The 21,384-nt window shown below is 44.4% G+C and overlaps 2 protein-coding genes across 2 annotated transcripts; both read left to right on the top strand.

The window, feature by feature from the left end:
* The first annotated feature begins 17,500 nt into the window (after positions 1 to 17,500).
* Positions 17,501 to 18,190, top strand: LOC131224315 (uncharacterized). Its single transcript, XM_058219835.1, has 2 exons — positions 17,501 to 17,782; positions 17,834 to 18,190. Exons 1-2 carry the CDS (start codon positions 17,501 to 17,503, stop codon positions 18,188 to 18,190), a joined length of 639 nt encoding a protein of 212 aa, XP_058075818.1.
* A 312-nt stretch (positions 18,191 to 18,502) lies between these two features.
* On the top strand, positions 18,503 to 20,308 carry LOC131224314 (uncharacterized). The gene is made up of 2 exons (XM_058219834.1): positions 18,503 to 18,751; positions 20,210 to 20,308. The coding sequence occupies exons 1-2, from the start codon at positions 18,503 to 18,505 to the stop codon at positions 20,306 to 20,308; spliced, it is 348 nt and encodes a 115-aa protein (XP_058075817.1).
* The last annotated feature ends 1,076 nt before the right edge of the window (positions 20,309 to 21,384 follow it).

The following is a 21,384-nucleotide window of genomic DNA, read 5'->3' as shown; positions in this document are numbered from 1 at the left end:
TTATAATGAGTAATAATTTTACAATGTATAATTAAATTATAAATACTGATGTAGTACTAAATATCTTCTATAAATATGTGTACAAGATTTATTAGATAAGATTTTATATTACGGAATACAAAAATGATTTTAATTAAATATATATTGTACAGTCTTAAATTCATTCATATGTATAATATAATATTATATATTATGAATTATATAGTAATAAACATGTGATCCATAGCATGTATATGATAGTATATTAATATTAAAATTAATATATTATTTGAATAGTAGCATATGACGGTGTGCTTAGACATATAAGTGATCCCTTAGGTCATTTATGGTCAAAATGGAACTGATCTGACCATTAGATCCATGGAAAACCACCATTTGAACTAGAAATTCAAGAGTATGGCCTACCCGAGCTTTGGACCCACCTGATCTTGGGTCAAAGCCTATTTTTGGGCCCACAAAGTGTAATGAACGAAGTGGATTTCCCACAAACATCACTGTGGGCCCCACACATACGTTGCATGTGCACAAGGGGAGCATGCCTCGCTATGCACCAGTCCGGGCAACCCGGTCAAAGCGGGTTGACCCGCAATTCCTCTAAAAAGAGAGGATTCTCTCTCTCGCTCTAGCTTCTAACAGCGGATGGATGTCCGTCCGTTTCAATAATGAGTGGCCCACCTACACTAATCACTCGGGAAATCCGAACCGTCCATCTGATTTGGGCAATGGGCTCGACTAAAACCTAGCGGTTATATGAGGTTTTTTTGGTACGAATGGGTGCACGATTCTTAACACAAGTGTAGCATACAAACACAACATTTCCTAAAATGGAAACTGTTCTCCGTGTAAACACATTGGCTATCCGCGTGAGAGGGGATCCTCCAATCATAGTCCTTCTCCTTGGACGAATCCAAATCATGCAAGTGGATTAGGGTTCCTCAAAGAAACCGGTTTCTAGGGCCTCCCTTCCGCCAACTGTTTTCTAGAAAACCGGATAGTGGGATTTAATCCCAGCCTTCCAGTCTCATCCAATGGCTCTGAGAGAGTTCAGGGCCCAATTTAAGTCCAAGACATGGGAGTTGCTACGGGTCTCTCTCCCACTCCCTTGCCTCAACTTGAAAATAGCTGTTTTCTTCTTCCTTCAAAACCACCATCCAAACCTCCATAGAGCCTTGATTCAAAGCATCCATAAGCGTCGGTGCAGTGATTCAAACCACCCAGAACCGCCGTTTTGAATAAATACTCGTTGAGTCGAGATTTGCCATTAACGCTCCATCTCCTACCTCGTCAAAAGGCAACTACCGTTCGAGCTGCATGGCCACAGAGTGCACATCAGATGGGCCTTCCGAACCTCATCAGATCTCAACCGGGTCGAACTGGGTTATAGCGATAGGTCTTCCAATCTTGGTAGGGTGCGTGCTGGGTTGCTGCACCAAGCAGCCGTAGCATGACTCGATCCGAGCCTGTCGAGTTAGGCCGTGATTAGGTCGAGTCTTGGCTCGCCCGACCATGCAATGTCACGCCCCAAACCTAGAGATCGGACTCACAGAAATCCTGATCACCGAATTCGGTGCCAACAGCCTTCGTAGTACCCCATTCTCGGCTCCCAGCACTCATACGCCAGATTCTGATCCTGGGATCCTATAAGGAGGATATTTCGACGTACATTTATCTCGTAAGAAGCATAACCACAAGTTTACCCAAATCACAAAGGCAACATCATCATCACATATCCACTAATATAAACTTTTGAATACAATGTTGAAAGGGAAATACATATGTCAAAATCAAAGCTCCAGAAGACCGCTGCACGGTTCATGCTCAACGCTGCTGCAACCTAACGCCACCTGCATGCATCTATCATGCATAAGCTTATAGAAGGCTTAGTGGGTGGTGAAAGTGTGTGCACAAGGTAAGTGCTAAGTAAGCAATATCAGAGAAATCAGAGTAAGCAGAAATATTGACAAGCTCATAAATCATACAATATCAGAGTAATGCGAAAACATACTGATAGACCCATAAATACCATCAGCCTTATCCAGGCTATGTGATGCAGAAATATAATAAAAATAATATCATATACTGATGAAGTAATGTAGATCAGCTATGCAATGCGGAAACAACAAGCCAAATATTAGATGCCGATGATGCAATGCAATATGCAAATCCTAATGATTCCACGAATACCGTCAGTCGTATCTAGGTCGTATAAATGCAAAAACATAGTAACCCAAAATGTCATATGCTGCGGATGTAATGCGATATGCAGTGCGAGTGGAATGACCATGCTAGAGTGTGAAGTTGGGATGATAGTACGTAGTATCACAGGCTACGAGGTCTATCACAAGGGACTTCTATCTAAACCAGTCCCATACCTAAATTTGGATGGTCAGACTCAATGTGGTAAACTCCTGATCTCAGGTTAGTTGCACTCCAACCGAAATCCTGGCCATTTCGAAGGTACACGTAACAAATAGTTGCGCACCACCAACCCGAGTGGATAGTAAATGAATGAGTATGCAGCTCCTGCTCAATAAGTCCATATATCAATACTGTTCCTCTCTGGAAAATCACCGAGGTCTATTACACTCCAAACCAGATTACCACCCCATAGCGCATAATAAAGTGGGTGGAAGAGACCTCACTATCCGCCTGCCAATATCGGGCCCGGCTCGTCGATAGCGGACCCATTCCTCGAGCTGGTCAAACTGAGCCTAGCTTTACCCCGTCCACTCAGGTAGGTAAGGCCGCACCTCCTTCCAACTGACCACGATACAGTGGGAGACGCGACCTATGGTATACGGCCCTCATGCGCTCATGCATCCACTCGGTCTAGACGTTGGAGCAACCTCTGGAACCAAGAGAGTTTATGGACTTTCACCCAGGGATATCTATAGCATCTCATATAGAACAGATTTTTGGTGTCCCATCTAGCCATCCACGATATGCCTATGAGGCTATGAACCTGATGTTGCTAAGGCATACAGTAATCACAACACAATGCAAGATGCATGAGTCACATAGTCCAATCATGCATCAATCCTGTGCATACTGTGTGCGCTCATGTGGGGCAACTTTACCTATCAGGGAGTCCTCATGAACAACCTGCCATATGTAATGGCTAACCATATCTCATAATCAAACATGCAGATGATGCGTATGAGCATATATCATGATGTTATGCTGTCACATACTCAGAATCGGCCTCGATACTCGGAATCAACAATCGAAATCGGCCTCGACATACGGAATCAGGCTCGTCAATCCGACTTGGTCTCAATAATCGAAATCGACAATTGGAATCGACCTCGACTTACGGAATTGGTCTCGTTAATTGGACTCGGCCTCGTCAATTGGACTTGGCCTCGACAATAGAAATCGGCCTCGACAATCATCCTCGACTTACGGAATCGGTCTCGTTAATTGGACTCGGCCTCGTCAATCGGACTTGGCCTCGACAATAGAAATCGGCCTCGACAATCAGCCTCGACATACGAAATCGACCTCGTCAATCGGACTCGGCCTCAACAATCGAAATCGACCTCGACATACGGAATCAGCCTCGTCAATCAGACTCGGCCTCGATAATCAGAATCAACAATCGGAATCGGCCTCGTCAATCAGACTCGGCCTCGATAATCAGAATCAATAATCGGAATCGACCTCGACAATTGGCCTCGACTAACGGAATCAGCCTCTTCAATCAGACTCGGCCTCGCCAATCAAAATTGGACTTGTCAATCGGACTCGGCCTCAACAATCAGAATTGACAATCAAAATTGATAATTGGGATCGACAATTGGAATCGCCCTCGACTTACGGAATCGGCCTCGTCGATCAGACTCGGCCTCGACAATCGGTGAGAATGGGCCTAAAAAGGCCTAAGGGAAGGTCACAATGTGGACATCCAACCATCATTGCCCATCCATGTGGACATTCAACCAACATTACTCCCAAGGAGTGGCCCACTTAGGGTTAAACATATAGTGGGCCCATGGCCACACACAAAGGCCTCATACACATCGTAATGGGCCTTATACAAGGGCTACATACACATCACTATGGACCGCATCACATGGACCTCGAATACATCACAATGGGCCTCGAATACATCACATTGGGTCTCACCCATGGACTTTGAATACATCACAATGGGCCTCACTCATGGGCCTCGAATACATCACATTGGGCCTCGCCCATAGGCCTCTGATTCAAACAGGTGGGCCCTATCACATGGGCCTCAAATACAAGGCAGGTGGGCCCTATCACATGGGCTTTAAATATAAGGCAGATGGGCCCCATCGCATGGGCCTCAAAGTACATCATGATGGGCCTCATGGATGGGCCGCACCAATGGGCCTTAAGTAGGCTTGGACCACACTAAAAATCATTTCAATAGTTACAGGTGTAACATGTGTATCACCACACACTATCATTTTATGGGGCACATGGCCCACAAATGATGATCAGCATTGTCCAAACATGGTTCAACAAATCAGCACTGTCCAAATGCTGGACATGTAAATCAGCACTGTCTAATCATTGTCCAACCCCATGAATGGTACGAATATGCAACGAATCATTAAAGTGGACCCATGGCTTGCTGACATCCATGCAGCAGCCATATAGCTGGTGTGACCTGCCGGCCCACCATCCAGATGAACAGTTGGATATAACACATGTCATGGTGGGCCAGAGATGATCGGTAGGATGAAACACATACATCACAGTGGCCCTACATGGATGGACAGTGTAGATTTAAAATACATACATCTATGTGGGCCCCCACACATGTGCCTATGGAGGGGCGGATGGAATGTATAAAACATGATCAGACCCACAGAGCAGTCAGCAGCTCTCTATTGATGTGGGGCCATCGTTTGGACGATATCGATGGAATACATACATCGTGGAGTCCACACGTGGGTGGGTCCCACGGCTGCAATGCGGTAGGGATAAAACACATCTATCGTGTGGCCCACGGATACACGGTATGGATGAAGCACACACCTCACGTGGTGTCCATGTGTGCTATATACATGATATAAATACAATATAATAATATAATAATATAATATATAAATATCATATTGATTGGGAGTGCTGGATGGACGGTATAAAACACATGCATGACCATGGAATCCCATGACAGTTGGATGGACGGTGTGGAATTAAAGAACATACCTCATGGCTGGCCCATGATCTGGATGGCCAGGATGGGGCGAGCCTGGATGTACAATACATCATCCAAGTGGGCCATGTGGAGGGTGTAGATATAAAAAATACATTACTGTGGTTCCCACCTGCCATTTGAAAATGGCTGGACGGTGTGAGAAAGAACAGATACATCGTGGTGGTATCCCACCGTCCAGATGATGGACGGCCGGGATAAAACACTTACATCACACGTGGGACACCACATACATCATAGTGGAGTACACAGCACTGTCCAACACTGTCCAGCTGGACGGTGTAGGTAAGGCACATGCATCACGTTAGGTGGATTTCCACCGTCTAGAGACTCTGGACGGTGTGAATAAAATACATACAACTAGTGGGTCACGTGTGGAGTGGGTCCCACGCCCTAAAAAACCAGATGGACGCTGTAGATATAATACATACCTGATGACAGGGCCCACAGACCTTGCTGATGTCAATGCCACCAGCTATATCTGCTGGCTTAGCAGATGGACAGTTTAGATATAACACATCAAAGGTGGGTCCATGTGGTGTGGCCCACCAGAGTTTGTAGATCAAGCAGATATTTGTGTTTTTACTTCATCCAGCATCCAGGCAGGACGGACGGCCTGGATATGGACATATGCACGGGGTGGGTCTCACATACTCCAAGGTGGGCTCCACCATGATGGATGGCATGGATGCACGCATCAGGGGGGCCATCAAATAGTAGAGAGAGAGAGAGAGAGAGAGAGAGAGAGATCAGAGTAGCGGAGGGACCTCGCCACTATGGGTCCCTCTTCGATACAACACATACATCAAGATGGGTCCCACATATGTGGGCCCTCAAATCACAAATTAAATAATAAAATCACCCACCTATGATCTTCTCCTCCTCCTTCCGCCAAAGCATCCTAGAGCTCCAATGGACGAACTTCAATGGTTGAGATGGACTTTGGATGGTGGGATTGGGTGGTAGGGAGGTGGGCCACACTAACTTCTTCCTCTCCTTGGAAAAACCATGGACGGTGCTTGCTTAAGAGAAAAATGAGAGAGATGAGAGAGAGAGAGGTGATGTAAGGAGAGAGGGATGGGTGTGAGTGATGGAGTGATGGGGAGTGAGTGATGGGTGATGGGTATGTACTTGACATGTATGGGTGTGTAAGAGAGATTTGAATTTGGGGTTGCTCTTGTACTTGACATGAGGTGATTAATGTACACTTGATTGATGGGACATGTTATAGAGATTCTCTTAGGTTTTTCAACACGAGGTGTTTTTCCTCGAACTGAATGCGGGCCCACATCTCCTACCCTGGGTATCACCTCGGTGCATGAGACGCGACGTCGGAACTACGGCGACGAGACGGTTGCAAGGGTACAAGTCTCGGGTTGAGCCGACTCTGGAATACGGGATACGACTCAAGGTCGCACGCAACTGCTGATTATGGATCGGGGATTGCGAAATTTGACTGGGAGGACCGCGGAAGCCTAAGGAACAGTACGGGTTAAGATACGGGCCTCACATGCAGGGTTTAGGAAAAGAAAAGAGAAAGAAAGAAGGGGAGGAAGAGAAATGGAGAGAGAGTTGGGGTGGTACAGGTGCACCATGTTCTTGTTCAGCCGATCGAGTCGCTGACTCGATTCGAGTTTGGGACTGTCCAAGTTGGGTCCAGTTCTCCCCAGGGTAGAGAGAGAGAAGTCAGGAAGAAGACAGAAGAGAGAGTGATAGAGAGAGAGAAGTCAGGAAGAAGAAGGAAGAGAGAGTGATGGAGAGAGATTGATTTGCAACTCACTGCCGAGTTAGGCTAGTGAGTTGACTTGGTTTAGACCCATGTTGGGCTGGTCCCTATGTGGTCCTAGCCAATTGTCTAGGTCTGAGTTGATTCCTAGCTCTAAAATCTGTTATGTCAACACCTAGCGACGAGTTGACTCGGTTAAAACCAAACTTGGATGGTTCAACTCACCACTGATGACTACATAAATAGTACCGGGTCTGGCATCATAAGAGTTTAGAGTTGGGGTTTATGAGTAGGCTTAACCTTGGGACAGTGCGGATGTTGGGTAGAGTCGAAACCAAACCAACTTTGTTGGGTAGGGAATCCCTTGCCGGGACCGAGTTGGAGTAAGTTGGGCCACCGAGTTTGTGGGGTGACTCAAGGCCAGGTTGGGGATTTTGGCTACTAACTTAGTTTGAGTTAATCACATTTAAAGTGAAGCCAAGGCGAGTTGACTCAACCGAGTCAACTAGGTGAGCCCACATCTTCTGTCTTGATTGAAATTATTTCAATTATCATTGCCAGTATTACTGTCATTTTAGGATTATTAAATTTAGATATGATTAACAATTAGTAAATTACCCATATGGATATTAGTTAATACATATAAAAAAATTATCATTATTAAAATATTAATATTCTACCTTATCGTTCTTAAAATATTATTATTAACATTAGAACATACTATTCATTTTCATCAAAATAATTATTAGTGTCACGTTAGCTAATACTAGGGACATTGTTAATATCAATAATTATTTTGAAATTATTAGCACTATCATTCATCGTCGGTTATTGCTAGATGATTTAATAGTAGCCATTGTTAAAATTCTTAAAAGTTAATGACTAATTTATTTGATTTTTTTTTGTTCATTCATTATTCCCTTTAATAATATCATTAATGGCCACACAAAATAGGGTTCAAATTCCGTAATCAAAACTTAGAATATAAACCCTAAAATGAAACCCTAAACTCTATATTAAACCCCTCCCCCCAAATAAAAAAATAAAAAAATAAAAAATAAAAAATCTAGCCTAAACCTAAAACTCTAGGATAAAATCTTAGACCTAGGTAATCTAATAGGTCAAGACCTTAATCAAGAATAGTGTATAACGCTTGGATCTAACTGTATAACTTTAAAATTTATGATAGGATTTGATTCTAAGGAAACACGCATTCTCTAGCAACACTGGTAGGCAGTTCAAACTATAAGGTGATGATTCTTCCCCTTGAGCTTTCCATTTTCCCATTAGCTTAAGTGATAGTTTTTATTTACATTTCAGTTAATAATTGATATCTTTATTTTATAATCACATATGCTAAGTGTTGGAATTAAACTGCTAGATTACATGCCTGATATCTATCCTGCACATTTTCTTATGCTTATGAATTACTTATGGATTTATGGAACTTAAACTGGTACATCAATGGGAAACCCCCACTTATGAATGTACACCCATACTCGAGATGTAACTCGACTGGTTGTGATTATAATGGACCTTCAACTTAGTAGTTATTGAATGGTGGTTTAAATTGACCATTGATGTGGGCCAACCATCTAGGGTTGTTGTGTCCAATGGTTTTTAAGGATAGTCTTTTATCGCATGGTTTTGATACTCGCCCTATGTGGCTTATTTTTTATATTTGCCCTATGTAACTTGCTCTAATATTGGCCCTACATGGCTTTATTTTAGTATTTTTCCTATATAGGTTCGATGCTTTATACTATGCAACCATGCGATGGTAAGCCCCATATATTGTAATATGATTGGCCACTAGCCGACGGGATTCCATTAAACATCTTAAGGTGGTAGTCTTATGAGCCGGGGATGGTGGTATGGGACCTATGCCTGAGTTGTCGGCCTATGCTGGCAACTAGCCCCCGTAGTGACCTTTAAGCTTATGTAAATTGGCTGGTTGTAATCGAACTAATAATGAGTTGGCTAATCATGCATACATAGCACAGACTAACATCTATTGCTATCGTAGGTGATGTACGCATCCGGCCGTCTGGATACTTTTTCCTGAGACAATGATTGCATGGGTGACGAGCCCAATGTCCGTATGGATATTTTTCCCGGGACAATGATTGCATGGGTGACGAGCCCAATGTCCGTCTAAATATTTTTCTTGGAACAACGATTGCATGGGTGACGAGCCCAATGTCCGTTTGAATGTTTTTCCTGGGACAACGATTGCATGGGTGATGAGCCCAATGTCCGGCTGGATGTTTTTCCCAGGACAACGATTGTATGGGTGACGAGCCCAATGTTCGCATAGATAAGCATCCCTGGGGTGATGATTGCATTCACGCATCCATGCATATAATGAGACTGCATTTACTCTATTTTGGCTACCTGGATGTTTTATACTATTTCTTACCTAATGCAGCGGTATGTAATCTTGAGGAGAATTTACACTGAGTTGGCCATTCATCCATCAATTATATAATCGTACAGGTAGCACAGCTGGCCCAGGTGACATTCATGTTTATATTGATGAGGAGCAAGCTATAATTGACAAGGATGCATGATTGTAATTGCTAAAGGTTGCTACAGGATTTCATATCCGAAGATTGTTATAATTTACTTTATTTCACATGTAATATTATTTCATTTTGTAATTGTAAGAATAGGGACATTGGTTTGTATAAGTCATTATGGGTAACTTCTTATATATTTGAATGATAACGAAATTTTCCTTTATATTGATTTGTCCATCCTACGCTCATCTGCTTACTCTGATGAAATAAAAAATATATATACACTCAAATTCGACCATCCTTTAAGGTTAACACTCGGGTTTTTGAAAAACGGGTCATATACTCGGATCCTTAAAACACGGGGCGTTACACGTATGTAAGCTCAAAAGGAGTTATGCCTGTAGCAAACTGTACAGACGTTCGATAGGCCCAGCGTGCATAAAGGGGCATCGTATGTGTAGACACCTCACCTAGGTTAATATCTTGAGAAGGCTAAGACAGTCCAAGAACCATGACCTTAGTCAGTACCCAAAATCCTAACCCGCATCCCAAACCCTAATTTGCACCACAAAACCCTAATCCGAACCATTAAACCGCACCTTAACCTTAGCCTAAACCCAAATTCCAGTCCGAACCTAAAACCCGTCAGAATCATGGTCACCATGAAATACACCCAGTCGAGCCAAAAAAATCGAAAAGAAGACTATCGGACAAACCAATGCACCAAACGAGGCCGGCACGCTCGAGCCCGGCTCGAGCGGTAGTTTGACTACTTCTGGCGGTACTCGGATTACCTTCGCTCGCGGGGCACATGTGTCCTTCGAGCAATAGCTGTCACAACATCTGAAAGTCAATTTTCTTTCAGAATTACCCCTCCAGCCGACCCTATTTACCCTTTTACCAACACCAAGAGCTAATGAGAGTGTGCCATGTGGCGTCCCTCTCCCCTCAACCAATCCCAAGTTGTCATGTCAACATTTACCCCTCTCAAGCCCAACAATTACCACATTACCATTGGAGAAGGCTATAAATAACCCTCTCCTGTTCACATTTTAACAACAACCACCTTCACTTTCTAAGTGTGAGAGAAAGAGAGGGAGAAAGAGAAAGAGAGTGAGAGTGAGGGTAAAGAGGAGCTCCTAAGCCTTAAATTCCAAATTTTTCCAGCCACCTCGTATCCTCACCTCAACTATCTCAATCCTTAGACCTAGCCCCAAAGTGGCCATGACTTAGTCCATGTCTTAGCCTATTTAAGTTCAAGCCAAAGATCCATTCATTTTACATACAAGCATTCATCATGACATTTATTCCTTTCTCAACCCCCCTTCTCCTCTAAATTCCTAGCGGACGTATGTTTTATGACTTGTCGTACATCAGATCCTGTCATATCAGAAATTCCTAACAATCTAGTCTATTTTTCTTCACCTTTTGGCATAAGTATCATTACATTTGTTTTCTAGACACATTCTCAAATGTATGCTCTGTAGCTTGCTGAAATTTTGGATCTTGCTGCATCAGAAATCCGTGTGTGCCTAGTCCTATCCTGACCATAGCATCCATCCCTTGAGATTTTCCTTATCACACCAAGTAGAGACCGTACATTCGTACGGGCAAAGAGGGTGCCTAACACCTTTCCTCTTAGCAACCGAGGTCCCTTACTCGGAATCCTGGATCGCAGACCATGAGTCAATTTGAGGTAGGAGAGTCTTCGAATTTCTCCAATCTTACATATTCCATGGTTCCTAGCCAACTGCGAGATTCTGAGATTAATTGGCTAGTGGTGACTCCAACAAATCACCTTAACCACATCCATAAATCGAACCCAAAACACCCCAACCTGCATGGGTGCCAATTTCCAGCGTTCATAGAATGAAGACTCCACTGGGGAAATGCTAGAGCATGCTAGCTGAGACCCGACTTGAAAGTGTGTGGTATTCCAATCTAAAGGGACATTCGTCACTACATTCATATATAAAAACAAAAAAATCCACCAGTCTTTGGCTTACACTTGCTTAGGTATAAATTCGAATCATGACCACTCGATCCCAGGTAGCCATGACTTCTCAAGCTACCCATGAAGAAGAGCTGGCAGCTCAGCCAACTCCTGAAACACCAACACTAGTACCAGCACCGGCACTGGTGCCAACACCTTCGAGAGTTCCAACAAACCCTCCAAATAATGTAACCTTAAGTGAAATGGCCCAAATTTTCTGAGCATTGCAAGAGATATTGCTTTGCCTAGTGTCAAGTGCCGCAGCAAACACACAGGTAACACAGCCTAGTGTGCAAAACAGCTCAATCCCTCAAACTTCTTTTGCTTTCTCCCTCATCCCTCTAGCAAATCCTGTCCTTCCTCTCCCAAAAGAGTCAGCACAGGATCAATAGCAACTGACAAATGGGGGTAACCCTCCTACACATCATTACTCAACCAATCACAACAATCAACTCACAACACAGGTTCCCCCTAATAGGAATCACAGACAAGAACTGGAGGATGCCCATGAAGGGGGTCAGTTTCGAGTCCAGCTCACTCCCCCTAATGGGAGCAACATTTCAGAATTGGCAGATACCCCAGGCGAGAGCCATTTTCGAACATCACACCCTCCTCCGAAAGGGATCGACGTTCAATTCCAGCTACCTCCCACCACCGGGAGTTTATCCTCTTTCCAACAACCCCACACTCTCAGAAACCAAAGGGTCAAAGAAGTCGATCCTTATAAGGAAGAAGCAGCACAAGCCCTACAACAAGGGGCAAGGTATCCGCAACACAGTAAGTCAGAAATCGAGGAGCTACAGGAACAGCTGCAGATGGTGCAAAATCAACTACAAAGGCAGCAAGGAGTGGATCATCCATCCACCAAATTCAGGGACTTGTGTCCCTTTCCAGATGCTCGGGTGCCTCCAAACTTTGAGGTACCCAAATTCAAAAGATATGATAGTAGTGGGTGCCCAACAACATATCTAAAAGCATTTTGTGGGGAACTCAATGTGATAGCGGGAACGATGGAGCTTTGATACGGCACTTTCAGAAATCCCTTAAGGGCGATGCTTTGGATTGGTATAGATTGTTGGATAGCCATCATATTAGGACACGGGAGAGACTCTCCCAGGCATTCATCGACAAATTTTTGTACAATCTGAACATGGCTCCGAGGAGGGCAAATCTAGCTGCCTTGAGACAAAAAAGCGGTGAATCATTGTTAGCATACGTAGGATGATGGCGGGCTATGGGAGCTCGAATGAGAAATCCCATTGATGATGAAGAGCAGATATCCATGATTGTCCATTCGGCAAACCCAAACATTTTAAGATATCTAATCTCGTACTCATAAGTGAATTTCTCCCAGCTCATTCGAGCTGTAGAACAAGTGGAAGCCAGAATCAGAGCCGGAACCATCTCTCTATGGTCGCATTAGGCCCTCTCAATCAAAAGAAACAAAGTTGAGGGGAAAGCTACCGGATATGGGAATGGAAACATCACTGCTCCCGTACAACGCACCACAGGGGTCAACAACATCGTCGCCAACACTCAAGGCAACCAGTATGCTCCACAACTGGAGCCACAACAAGACAGGTAATACCAGCCATAATAAGATAGGCAGTACCAGCCACAATCAAATAGACAATACCAACCACAGCAAGCCCTACAGGGATATCAAGCACAGCCGCCTCAACAACAACATCAATATCCTAGAGGAAACATGCAAAACCCATATAAACAGGTAATACTAGGCAGGACGTTCACCCCGTTAGCACATACATACAGTCAGGTCTTGATAATGTTGATGTAAGAGCAACTCCTGACACCACTCCAACCTCGACTTCCGCCAAACCCCTTGCCAACAGGTTATAATGAAAACCAATATTGCGCGTATCACCCAGCTCCTGGTCATCTAACAGACCACTATTTCACCTTGAAACATGCGGTCCAAGATTTGATCGAGAGCCAGAAGATTGGGATCACCTCGTAGGCAAGCAATACCACTCAAGCTAGCATTCTCTAGAATCCCCTGCCATCGCATCCAGTAGGACCCAACACATCAAGCACCTCTACCATCAACAACATTGAGAAGGACCATCCTACATACTTCCCCCATATCATTCCATACAATCATCATTCCCGATACAGCAAATCCGACATGGGGATACCAACAGGCACCTCTGCATGGGCCACAGGTAGTCCTCGAGGTAACACCAACAACACCACTCCTCATCCTCGAGGCAGCACCAATAGCATCACCTCTCATCCTTCAAAGGGCACCAACAATGCCCACCAGGTCATATTCTTAGCCTCTCTCACTCCAAGAGGTATATCCAGCCCCAGCCTCGGCATATCCAAGTAGGTCAAATTTTAAACCCCTCATTCTTCCGATAGGTATCCCTAATCTAGCCCCACTAACCTTGTAAGGGCACCCCCGGTCCAATCCCCAAGTTTCCTAATATCTCACGAGCTGGCACATGCCCAGAGGACCCCTCCTTCACAAAGCACACTTTAAGAGGAGAAGGAAAATCCTACTATCAAATCCCGCCAGGACTCAATCATACTCTAAGAGAAATCATCAAGTCCACCACAAACGGTTCCTGTAACAAATCCACAGCCTCAAGATCCAGTAATATACCTAGAAGGAAGGACGGTCCCCTCCTATAACACAATGGCAGTCCCATGGCACTATCTAAAGTGCGTTAAAGTGGGTCACAATGGTAGGTATTTCAGGGGAGACAATCAGAACCTAAAAGAAACCTAGGAGACTTTGTCAGGAATAACCCACAAAACCGATGCTGCCTACGACATAACAGCTCAGCTCAAATCCATTCTCGCACAAATTTTCATCTAGGAACTCTTGGGCACATCAAGATTGCATCGAGAAATCTTTACAAAAACTCTAAACGATGCACATATCTCCTCGACGTACCTCTTGAAATGGTGGCAAACATGATCGAACAACTCCTCGCACCGCGAGCTATCACTTTCTCTGATAATGATTACCACCTAAAGGTCACAAACATGGGCGCTCACTTAACACAGCCATCTTTTATCAGAATTTCAAAGTACCACTCGTACTCATTGATAATTCATCAAGCCTAAACGTTTGCCCTTTGAGGACTGTTGAACGTGTAAAGATCGAACCATCTTCTTTCAGGCCCAGCACCATGAGTGTCAGAGCCTTCGATAACTCCCGAAGGCAAGTAGAGGCAGAAATAGACATTGAGTTACAAATCGGACCAGACATGACTCTTGTCACATTTCAGATCATCGACATTCCTGCCTCATTTAACCTTCTGTTGGGACGGCCATAGCTCCATGCTATTGGAGGTATCGCGTCCACTCTCCATCAAATGGCTAAATTCCCTTCAAGGAATTAGATCATCTCAATGCTGGCCGAACCAGAAATCATTCCACTAGTGGCGGTCAATACCCCAGAAACTGACATTCCAGTGATTGACGTTCAGCATGCGGAGGGTGACATATCATATCATAGTTTCGAGTTCGAAGTTGTGAACTCCATTGCCGACCCCTACCCACTTGTAGCCGAATATGTCATCCCTCCTGCCGAACAACTAATCCTGAACTACCGTACTGAGTTCCATGAGAAAGGTATGGTAGTAAAGCCAGCTCGTGCTAACGTGCAAAGGCAGGGATTGGGGCATCAACCGACACCGGAAGATCAGGCCGCAAACTCGAAAAAGAGGCAACCGTTCAAGTGCACACCCATCGAGTTTGTTAAGGCCGAAACTGTCTGTGGTGAGACGATGATCTCTCTCGGGGATCACCTCCAGTGGCTCAAACTAACAGAACATTCTAGCCAGGAATCCATTTGGCCACCAATACGGTGGGATAAGATCCTCAGGGCATCAAAAGCACGCCTAATGCTAGGGCCAGAACCCTCGGACCCATCACATGAAACTAGGGGCATGGAAACAGGGCCATCTAAAGAGGACTCAGGACCAGGAGAGCCCATTACAAGTCACCTAGGCAAGAGCGGGGAGGCACCGATCCCCACCAACAGTCAAGGGGAAACACCCCCACCAACAACCCAACAACACAAGGGGTAGAAGTAGCCCATCCATTGGGTCGACAAAGGGAAATGGCTTTCCCTTGACCGGACGGACATTAGAATCCCACTACAATGTGGACCCGAGGAGCTCTAATTTTTGAGAGAAGTGATCGGATCATATTTCGACTCTAAACCTGGTCCAGCAGACATCATGGTCATCAGGTTAGATGACCCACAGGTACAAACAGAACAAAGCAGTAGGATCGAAAGGGGAAAGAACTAGGCTGGACAACCATCCCCCTGACGATTGAATCGGCCAATAAGCCACCCACGGATGCCGGCCTAAAAAAAGCCATTGTAAATAGCAGTTGGTACCCGAAATCAGGACAGGATCAATCATGGTTTGCAACACCGTTCTGCTTGAGATCCCTTGGCGACATAAAAAATTCAAAAAACATTCAAAACATAAAACAACAGATATTTCAAAAACCACAAAAACATCAAATATTTCTCAAAATCACAAAACATCAAAAAATCTTCAAAAATCCAAAACAACAGAAAAACTTGCAAAAATCACTATGCCAAACACTCCACACGTAGCACCAGAGTTCGAGGTTGACTCATACAATTTCGATCTAGAGTTGGACTTCGAGCTCATGGGTTTGGATGAAGCCCAAGATGAGAGAAATGATGATACAACTCTCGAACTTGAGCATTCCCTCGAAAGGTTTGAAACAAAGGCTAATGTTGTGGTAGACGATTTTGAAGTTGTGAACTTGGGATCACAGGAACTCCCTAGAGAAGTGCGCATCGGTAGATCATTGTCTTCGAAATACAAGCAGAGGATGATGAAATTCTTGAGACCGAGGTTGTCCAACTTTGCCTTCTCTTATGAAGATATGTCAGGGCTTAATGAAGATTTGGTGGTACACCACTTGCCAATAAATCCAGACATAAAGCCTATCAAGCAGAAGCTACAGAGAATGAAGCTAGAATGAGCCCTGAAGGTTCATGATGAAGTCATCAAGCAATACAATGCGGGATTCCTGGTAGTCTCCAACTATGAGGAATGGCTCGCAAATATCATACTAGTTCCAAAAAAGGATGGCAAAGTCAGGATGTGCATCGACTTTTGGGACCTCAACAAAGTAAGTCCTAAAGACGATTTCCCTCTGCCTCACATCAACACGCTAGTAGATAATACTGCTGGACGCAAGATCTTCTCCTTCATGGACGTCTTCTTTGGCTATTATCAGATCAAGATGGTCATCGAAGATTATGAGAAGACTTCTTTCATCACCCCATGGGGAACTTTCTGCTGTCGGGTTATGCCCTTCGGGCTGAAGAATGCAGGAGCTACATATCAGCGAGTCATGACTGCCTTGTTCCATAACATGATAAATAAGGAAATGGAAGTCTACACAGATCACATGATCATCAAATCTCACACAATCAAAAGACATTTTAAAGACCTCAAGAAGCTCTTCGACAGTCTGTAAAAGTTCAAGCTCCGCCTCAACCCGTAAAAATGTGTCTTCGACGTAATTGGAGGCAAGCTATTATGCTTCATCGTCAGTGAAGATGGCATTCAAGTGGACGAGACCAAGAACAAGGTAATCATCAAGGTGCCACCACCCAATACCGAAAAAGAGATTCGGGGTTTCCTTCGAAGGATCTAGTACATCAGCTGGTTCATCGCACAGGTCATGCCTATCTATAAACCCATATTCAAGCTCTTAAGGAAGAACTCACCAAGGGAATGGAATGACGACTGTCAAGTGGCTTTCGACAAAATCAAGAAGTACCTGCTAAATCCCCCAGTGCTCATGCCACCTATCCCAGGTAGGCCCCTATTGCTATACATCTCTGTCGCAGTGAAAGCGATCGGATGCGTTCTCGGTCAACATGACGATATAGGAAGAAAGGAGCAAGCGATCTACTATCTAAGTCAACGGTTCACAAGCTAGAAGCTAAATACTCCAGCTTAGAGAAAACGTGACTCGCCCTAGTTTGGGCAACGCAACGGTTACAATAATACATGATCGCTCACCCAATCCTTTTACTCTCTTGCATGGACCCGTTAAAGTACTTGTTCGAGAAATCGACACTAACGGGCAGAATCGCAAAATGGCAACTGCTGCTTTCCGAGTTCAACATCACCTATGTCACTCAGAAAGCAATCAAGGGGCAAGTACTGGCTGACCATTTAGCAGCACACTCTCTGCCAAATTATCAACCACTGAAGACCTTCTTCCCTGATGAGGACATTCTCCTAATTGAGGAAGAAGAAGAAATGAAGGCAGGAGAGTGGATACTCTTCTTCGACGGAGCTAGAAATTCAGAAGGGAGTGGGGTAAGAGCAATGCTCTAATTTCCCGATGATGTCCCAATTCTCATCTCCAAGCGATTGGTATTCCAATGCACCAACAACGTAGTTGAGTATGAAGCATGTATCGCTGGAATAAGAGAAGCCATAATCCTTAATGTGAAGAAGTTACGAGTCTTCGGAGACTCACAACTCATCATCAATCAGACGAGTGGTGACTGGAAGACGAAGGATGAAAAGCTGATCACGTATCACATCTATCTGGAAAATCTAACTGAGGAATTTGAAGAGATCACGTTCTCTTACATGCCCCGAGCCAAGAACCAATTTACGGACGCTCTGGCTACCCTTGCCTCGATGCTAGAAATCCCGAAAGGAGTAGGTAAACGGGAACTCACCGTCAAACTCCAGGAAGAACCCGCGTTCTGCTTATAGATCAACCAAGCTGAAACTTCTCCGAACGATCAGCCGTCGTACACAGATATCAAAAAATATCTCGAGCATCAAAAGTACCCAAAAGGAGTGACACTAACCAATCGTCGCACTATCCAACAACTAGCAGCCTAGTTCACAATCATCGAGGGCATCCTCGACAAGCGATCCTTCAATCAAGTCCTTCTCTGTTGCATGGATGAAACAGAAGCAATGCAGGTCATATTAGAAATCCATGAAGGACTATGCGGCCCACACATGAACAGATATATGATGGCAAAAAAGATCTTATGGCTCGATTACTATTGGCTGACGATGGAGACGGATTGCTACAAACATGTCAGGAAATGCTTCGAGTGCCAGAAACATGCGAACCAAATCCATACGCCTGCTTCCGAACTCTACAACCTGACAATACCATGGCCATTCTCTATATGGGGACCTAACATCATCGGCAAGGTCAACCTTAAAGCTTTAAACGGGCATGAGTATATCCTGGTGCCGGTAGATTACTTCACCAAATGGATAGAGGCAGTATCCTACGCCACCATCGCAGCATCTCATGTAACCAAATTTATAAACAACAATATCATCAGCCGGTACGGGGTTCCTCATGCCATCATTACAGAAGTTTCAAAGTCAGTGACATTGTCATGAAGCGTATATTACCGCCGCACTTGCCAGATCCTAGAGGAAAGTTCAAACCCTCGTGGGACGGACCACTGATCATTCAGGAGGTACTTCTAAGAGGTGCTCTTCAGCTCACCAATCTGAGAGGAGAAGATCTTCCCGAGCCCATTAACGCTCACAACGTGAAGATCTATTATGGGTAACCATACCTAACCTTGTCAATGATTACAATCGCAAAGCTGTACCCATCACTTCCCCCAACCAAAACCAAAAAAAAAAAGAGAAGAGAAAAGCACCATTCATCCGTCAAAAACAAAAAAAAAATATACCCGCCACTTCCCCCAACCAAAACCAAAAAAAAAAGAGAAGAGAAAAGCACCATTCATCCGTCAAAAATAAAAAAAATATATACCCGCCACTTCCCCCACTAAAGAGTATCAATCACTTCTCCTAAAGAAAGAAAAAAAAGACAGAAAATCCCAAAAAGAAGACAAAAAGGAAGAAGAAAATAAGGTCATTCCCATTCTCAAATTATCCAACTGATATAAAATAGCTTACGATTGTGATCAAAGACAAGGACCGGAGGGTAACCATTCGGCTGACTATGAAGGAAACCTCTCTATCTCTTCCGGCACTTTAGATAAATTTATTTATTTTTTTAAAGAAAAAGAATGCCTAAGTAAGAAGGGCAAGTTGAAAACCCAAAAGGGTAACTCGAGTAAAAACAGCGGGTATGTATCAGACTTGGTGAAAACCTGAAAATGCACCAAAGGTAAAAGTAGCACAACTGCCAAGGGGCAGGCAAGATAAAAAAAACCTGGAACGTAGTGAAAATCTTAAAGGATGCCACGGGCAAAAATGACGAGAAAAGCCAGTCATAGTGAAAACCCGAAAGGATGTTACAAGTAAAAATGGCTAACAAATAAAAATAAATATATATATATAAATAAAAGTGCAGGTACAGAAGAAGCCAAGGCAACGAGCACAACAATGAGATACAAGGAAAGGACCAACTTCGGATCAGTATTCTATCAAACTCTGCCCAAAACCAAAGGGCACGGTCCTGGACACACCCTCAAGGAACCAAGATCTCTAACACAACGTGGGCTGAGCCCAATGTTCTGATCCCAATTATCCAAAGCACAAATCCAAACCTAAGCTAGCATTCACAAGTTTTGGCATGCAATTTTTTTTCTTTGTTGTCAAAAGTCTTTTACGTCACTTATTTTTCTTGCTTGGAAAAATAAAAAATAAAAAACAAAAAACAAAAAATATATATATAATATCCATCCATATAGGACAAGCGGCTGGTCAAAATCAGGGATCCCAGGTAAGCTCCTATCCCTCATACATCAACAATCTCTGCTTGAGTCGCTCTACCTCCATGCGCAGGTAGAAGACATCATCCCTCTCCAGGCAATGCGCAGCAAGCATACCCCATCATACCGCCTCCCCACTGTCAGCCAGCAGGCCATATCCTCACAGGAATGATGAAGAATGGCAATCTTAGATATAAGATGGCCTTGCGTCGCGAGTAGAAACGATGGATCAATGAACGGTCGCTCCTCGAAAGCCTCCAACGAATCATCGACACATGAGGAGGATGAAGCAGTATCGCCAACCCTGTCTTGATCTTTGGCCTCGTCCGCCAAGTGCTAACCAGGGACCTGACGATAAAGCGACTGCTCTGCCACCCATCGCTGGTATGGTACTGTCGCCAAGGGTGGAGCCCAAGACTTGAACTCCAAGGCTGTCGCATACAAAGAGCCTTGCTAGGAAATCCAGACTCGTCGATGTAGAGCGATCAAGCCAGAAGGAAGAGGAGCATGTCCAAATCCAGAAAAGGTGAAGTCGGGAACATCCTGCCAGAAGCTAAACTGCCAGAGAAAACGAGTAGGATGATAAGAGAAATACCCTCAGAGGCCCAACAACAATAGAGGAGTGTGAGTTGCGCTATAGATCAAAGGAGTACGGCAGAGCCATAGGGCCTCTCAACTAATCTCCCATCCTTGGAGCTGAGAGAGCATACGACGGTAAAGTGACTCGGTGGCCTTCGCACCCAGGGGAAGACCATCAAGTAATAGGGACAGCACGTTGTCATGACGGGAGTCAGGCCACAAAAGCAGAGGGGTCATATAAAGGTGCTCCCACAACCATACCTAGAGAAGGGCATGAGTCGAGCTTAAGTTGCAAGTAGATAACGAAGCAGGGAAAAGGAAAGGACAAAAGCAAAAAATACCTGGAGGAATGAGCAGCAACCCGAAGGATAAGAGTGTGATCGAGAGAGCACTTGGTCAGGCCCAAAAAGAGCTCCGCTAGTACCACAGAAAAGATACTCCTATGGCCCAGAACGTGGCGAAACACGTCCAGTAAAACTGCCAATGAGGACTGCCGCTAGCCTAAGAAGAGTAGCTTAGCCAGAACACAGAATATCAATGCATTCAAGCACTGAAGTTGGCGATCGGATCCAGGGCCTCCTCGAGCAATAGAACAGCGATCATACAGAAGCTCGAGCAAAAGCTCACCGGCCCTACCCTCTGCAGTGGGAAAAGCAGCTGAAAATCCAA

This window comes from Magnolia sinica, chromosome 13 (assembly GCF_029962835.1).
Source record: "Magnolia sinica isolate HGM2019 chromosome 13, MsV1, whole genome shotgun sequence".
In the NCBI taxonomy this organism is placed as follows: Eukaryota; Viridiplantae; Streptophyta; class Magnoliopsida; order Magnoliales; family Magnoliaceae; genus Magnolia; species Magnolia sinica.
This window is presented reverse-complemented; position numbering and strand designations above follow the sequence as displayed.

What these genes read in the sequence shown, in the direction of transcription:
- LOC131224315 (XM_058219835.1), top strand. Translation starts at nt 17,501, where the DNA reads ATGGACCCGTTAAAGTACTTGTTCGAGAAATCGACACTAACGGGCAGA. An exon ending in GAAATTCAGAAGGGAGTGGG is followed by an intron (nt 17,783 to 17,833) that starts GTAAGAGCAATG and finishes CTCATCTCCAAG; the next exon opens with CGATTGGTATTCCAATGCAC.
- LOC131224314 (XM_058219834.1), top strand. Translation starts at nt 18,503, where the DNA reads ATGGAGACGGATTGCTACAAACATGTCAGGAAATGCTTCGAGTGCCAG. An exon ending in CCACCATCGCAGCATCTCAT is followed by an intron (nt 18,752 to 20,209) that starts GTAACCAAATTT and finishes CTCCATGCGCAG; the next exon opens with GTAGAAGACATCATCCCTCT.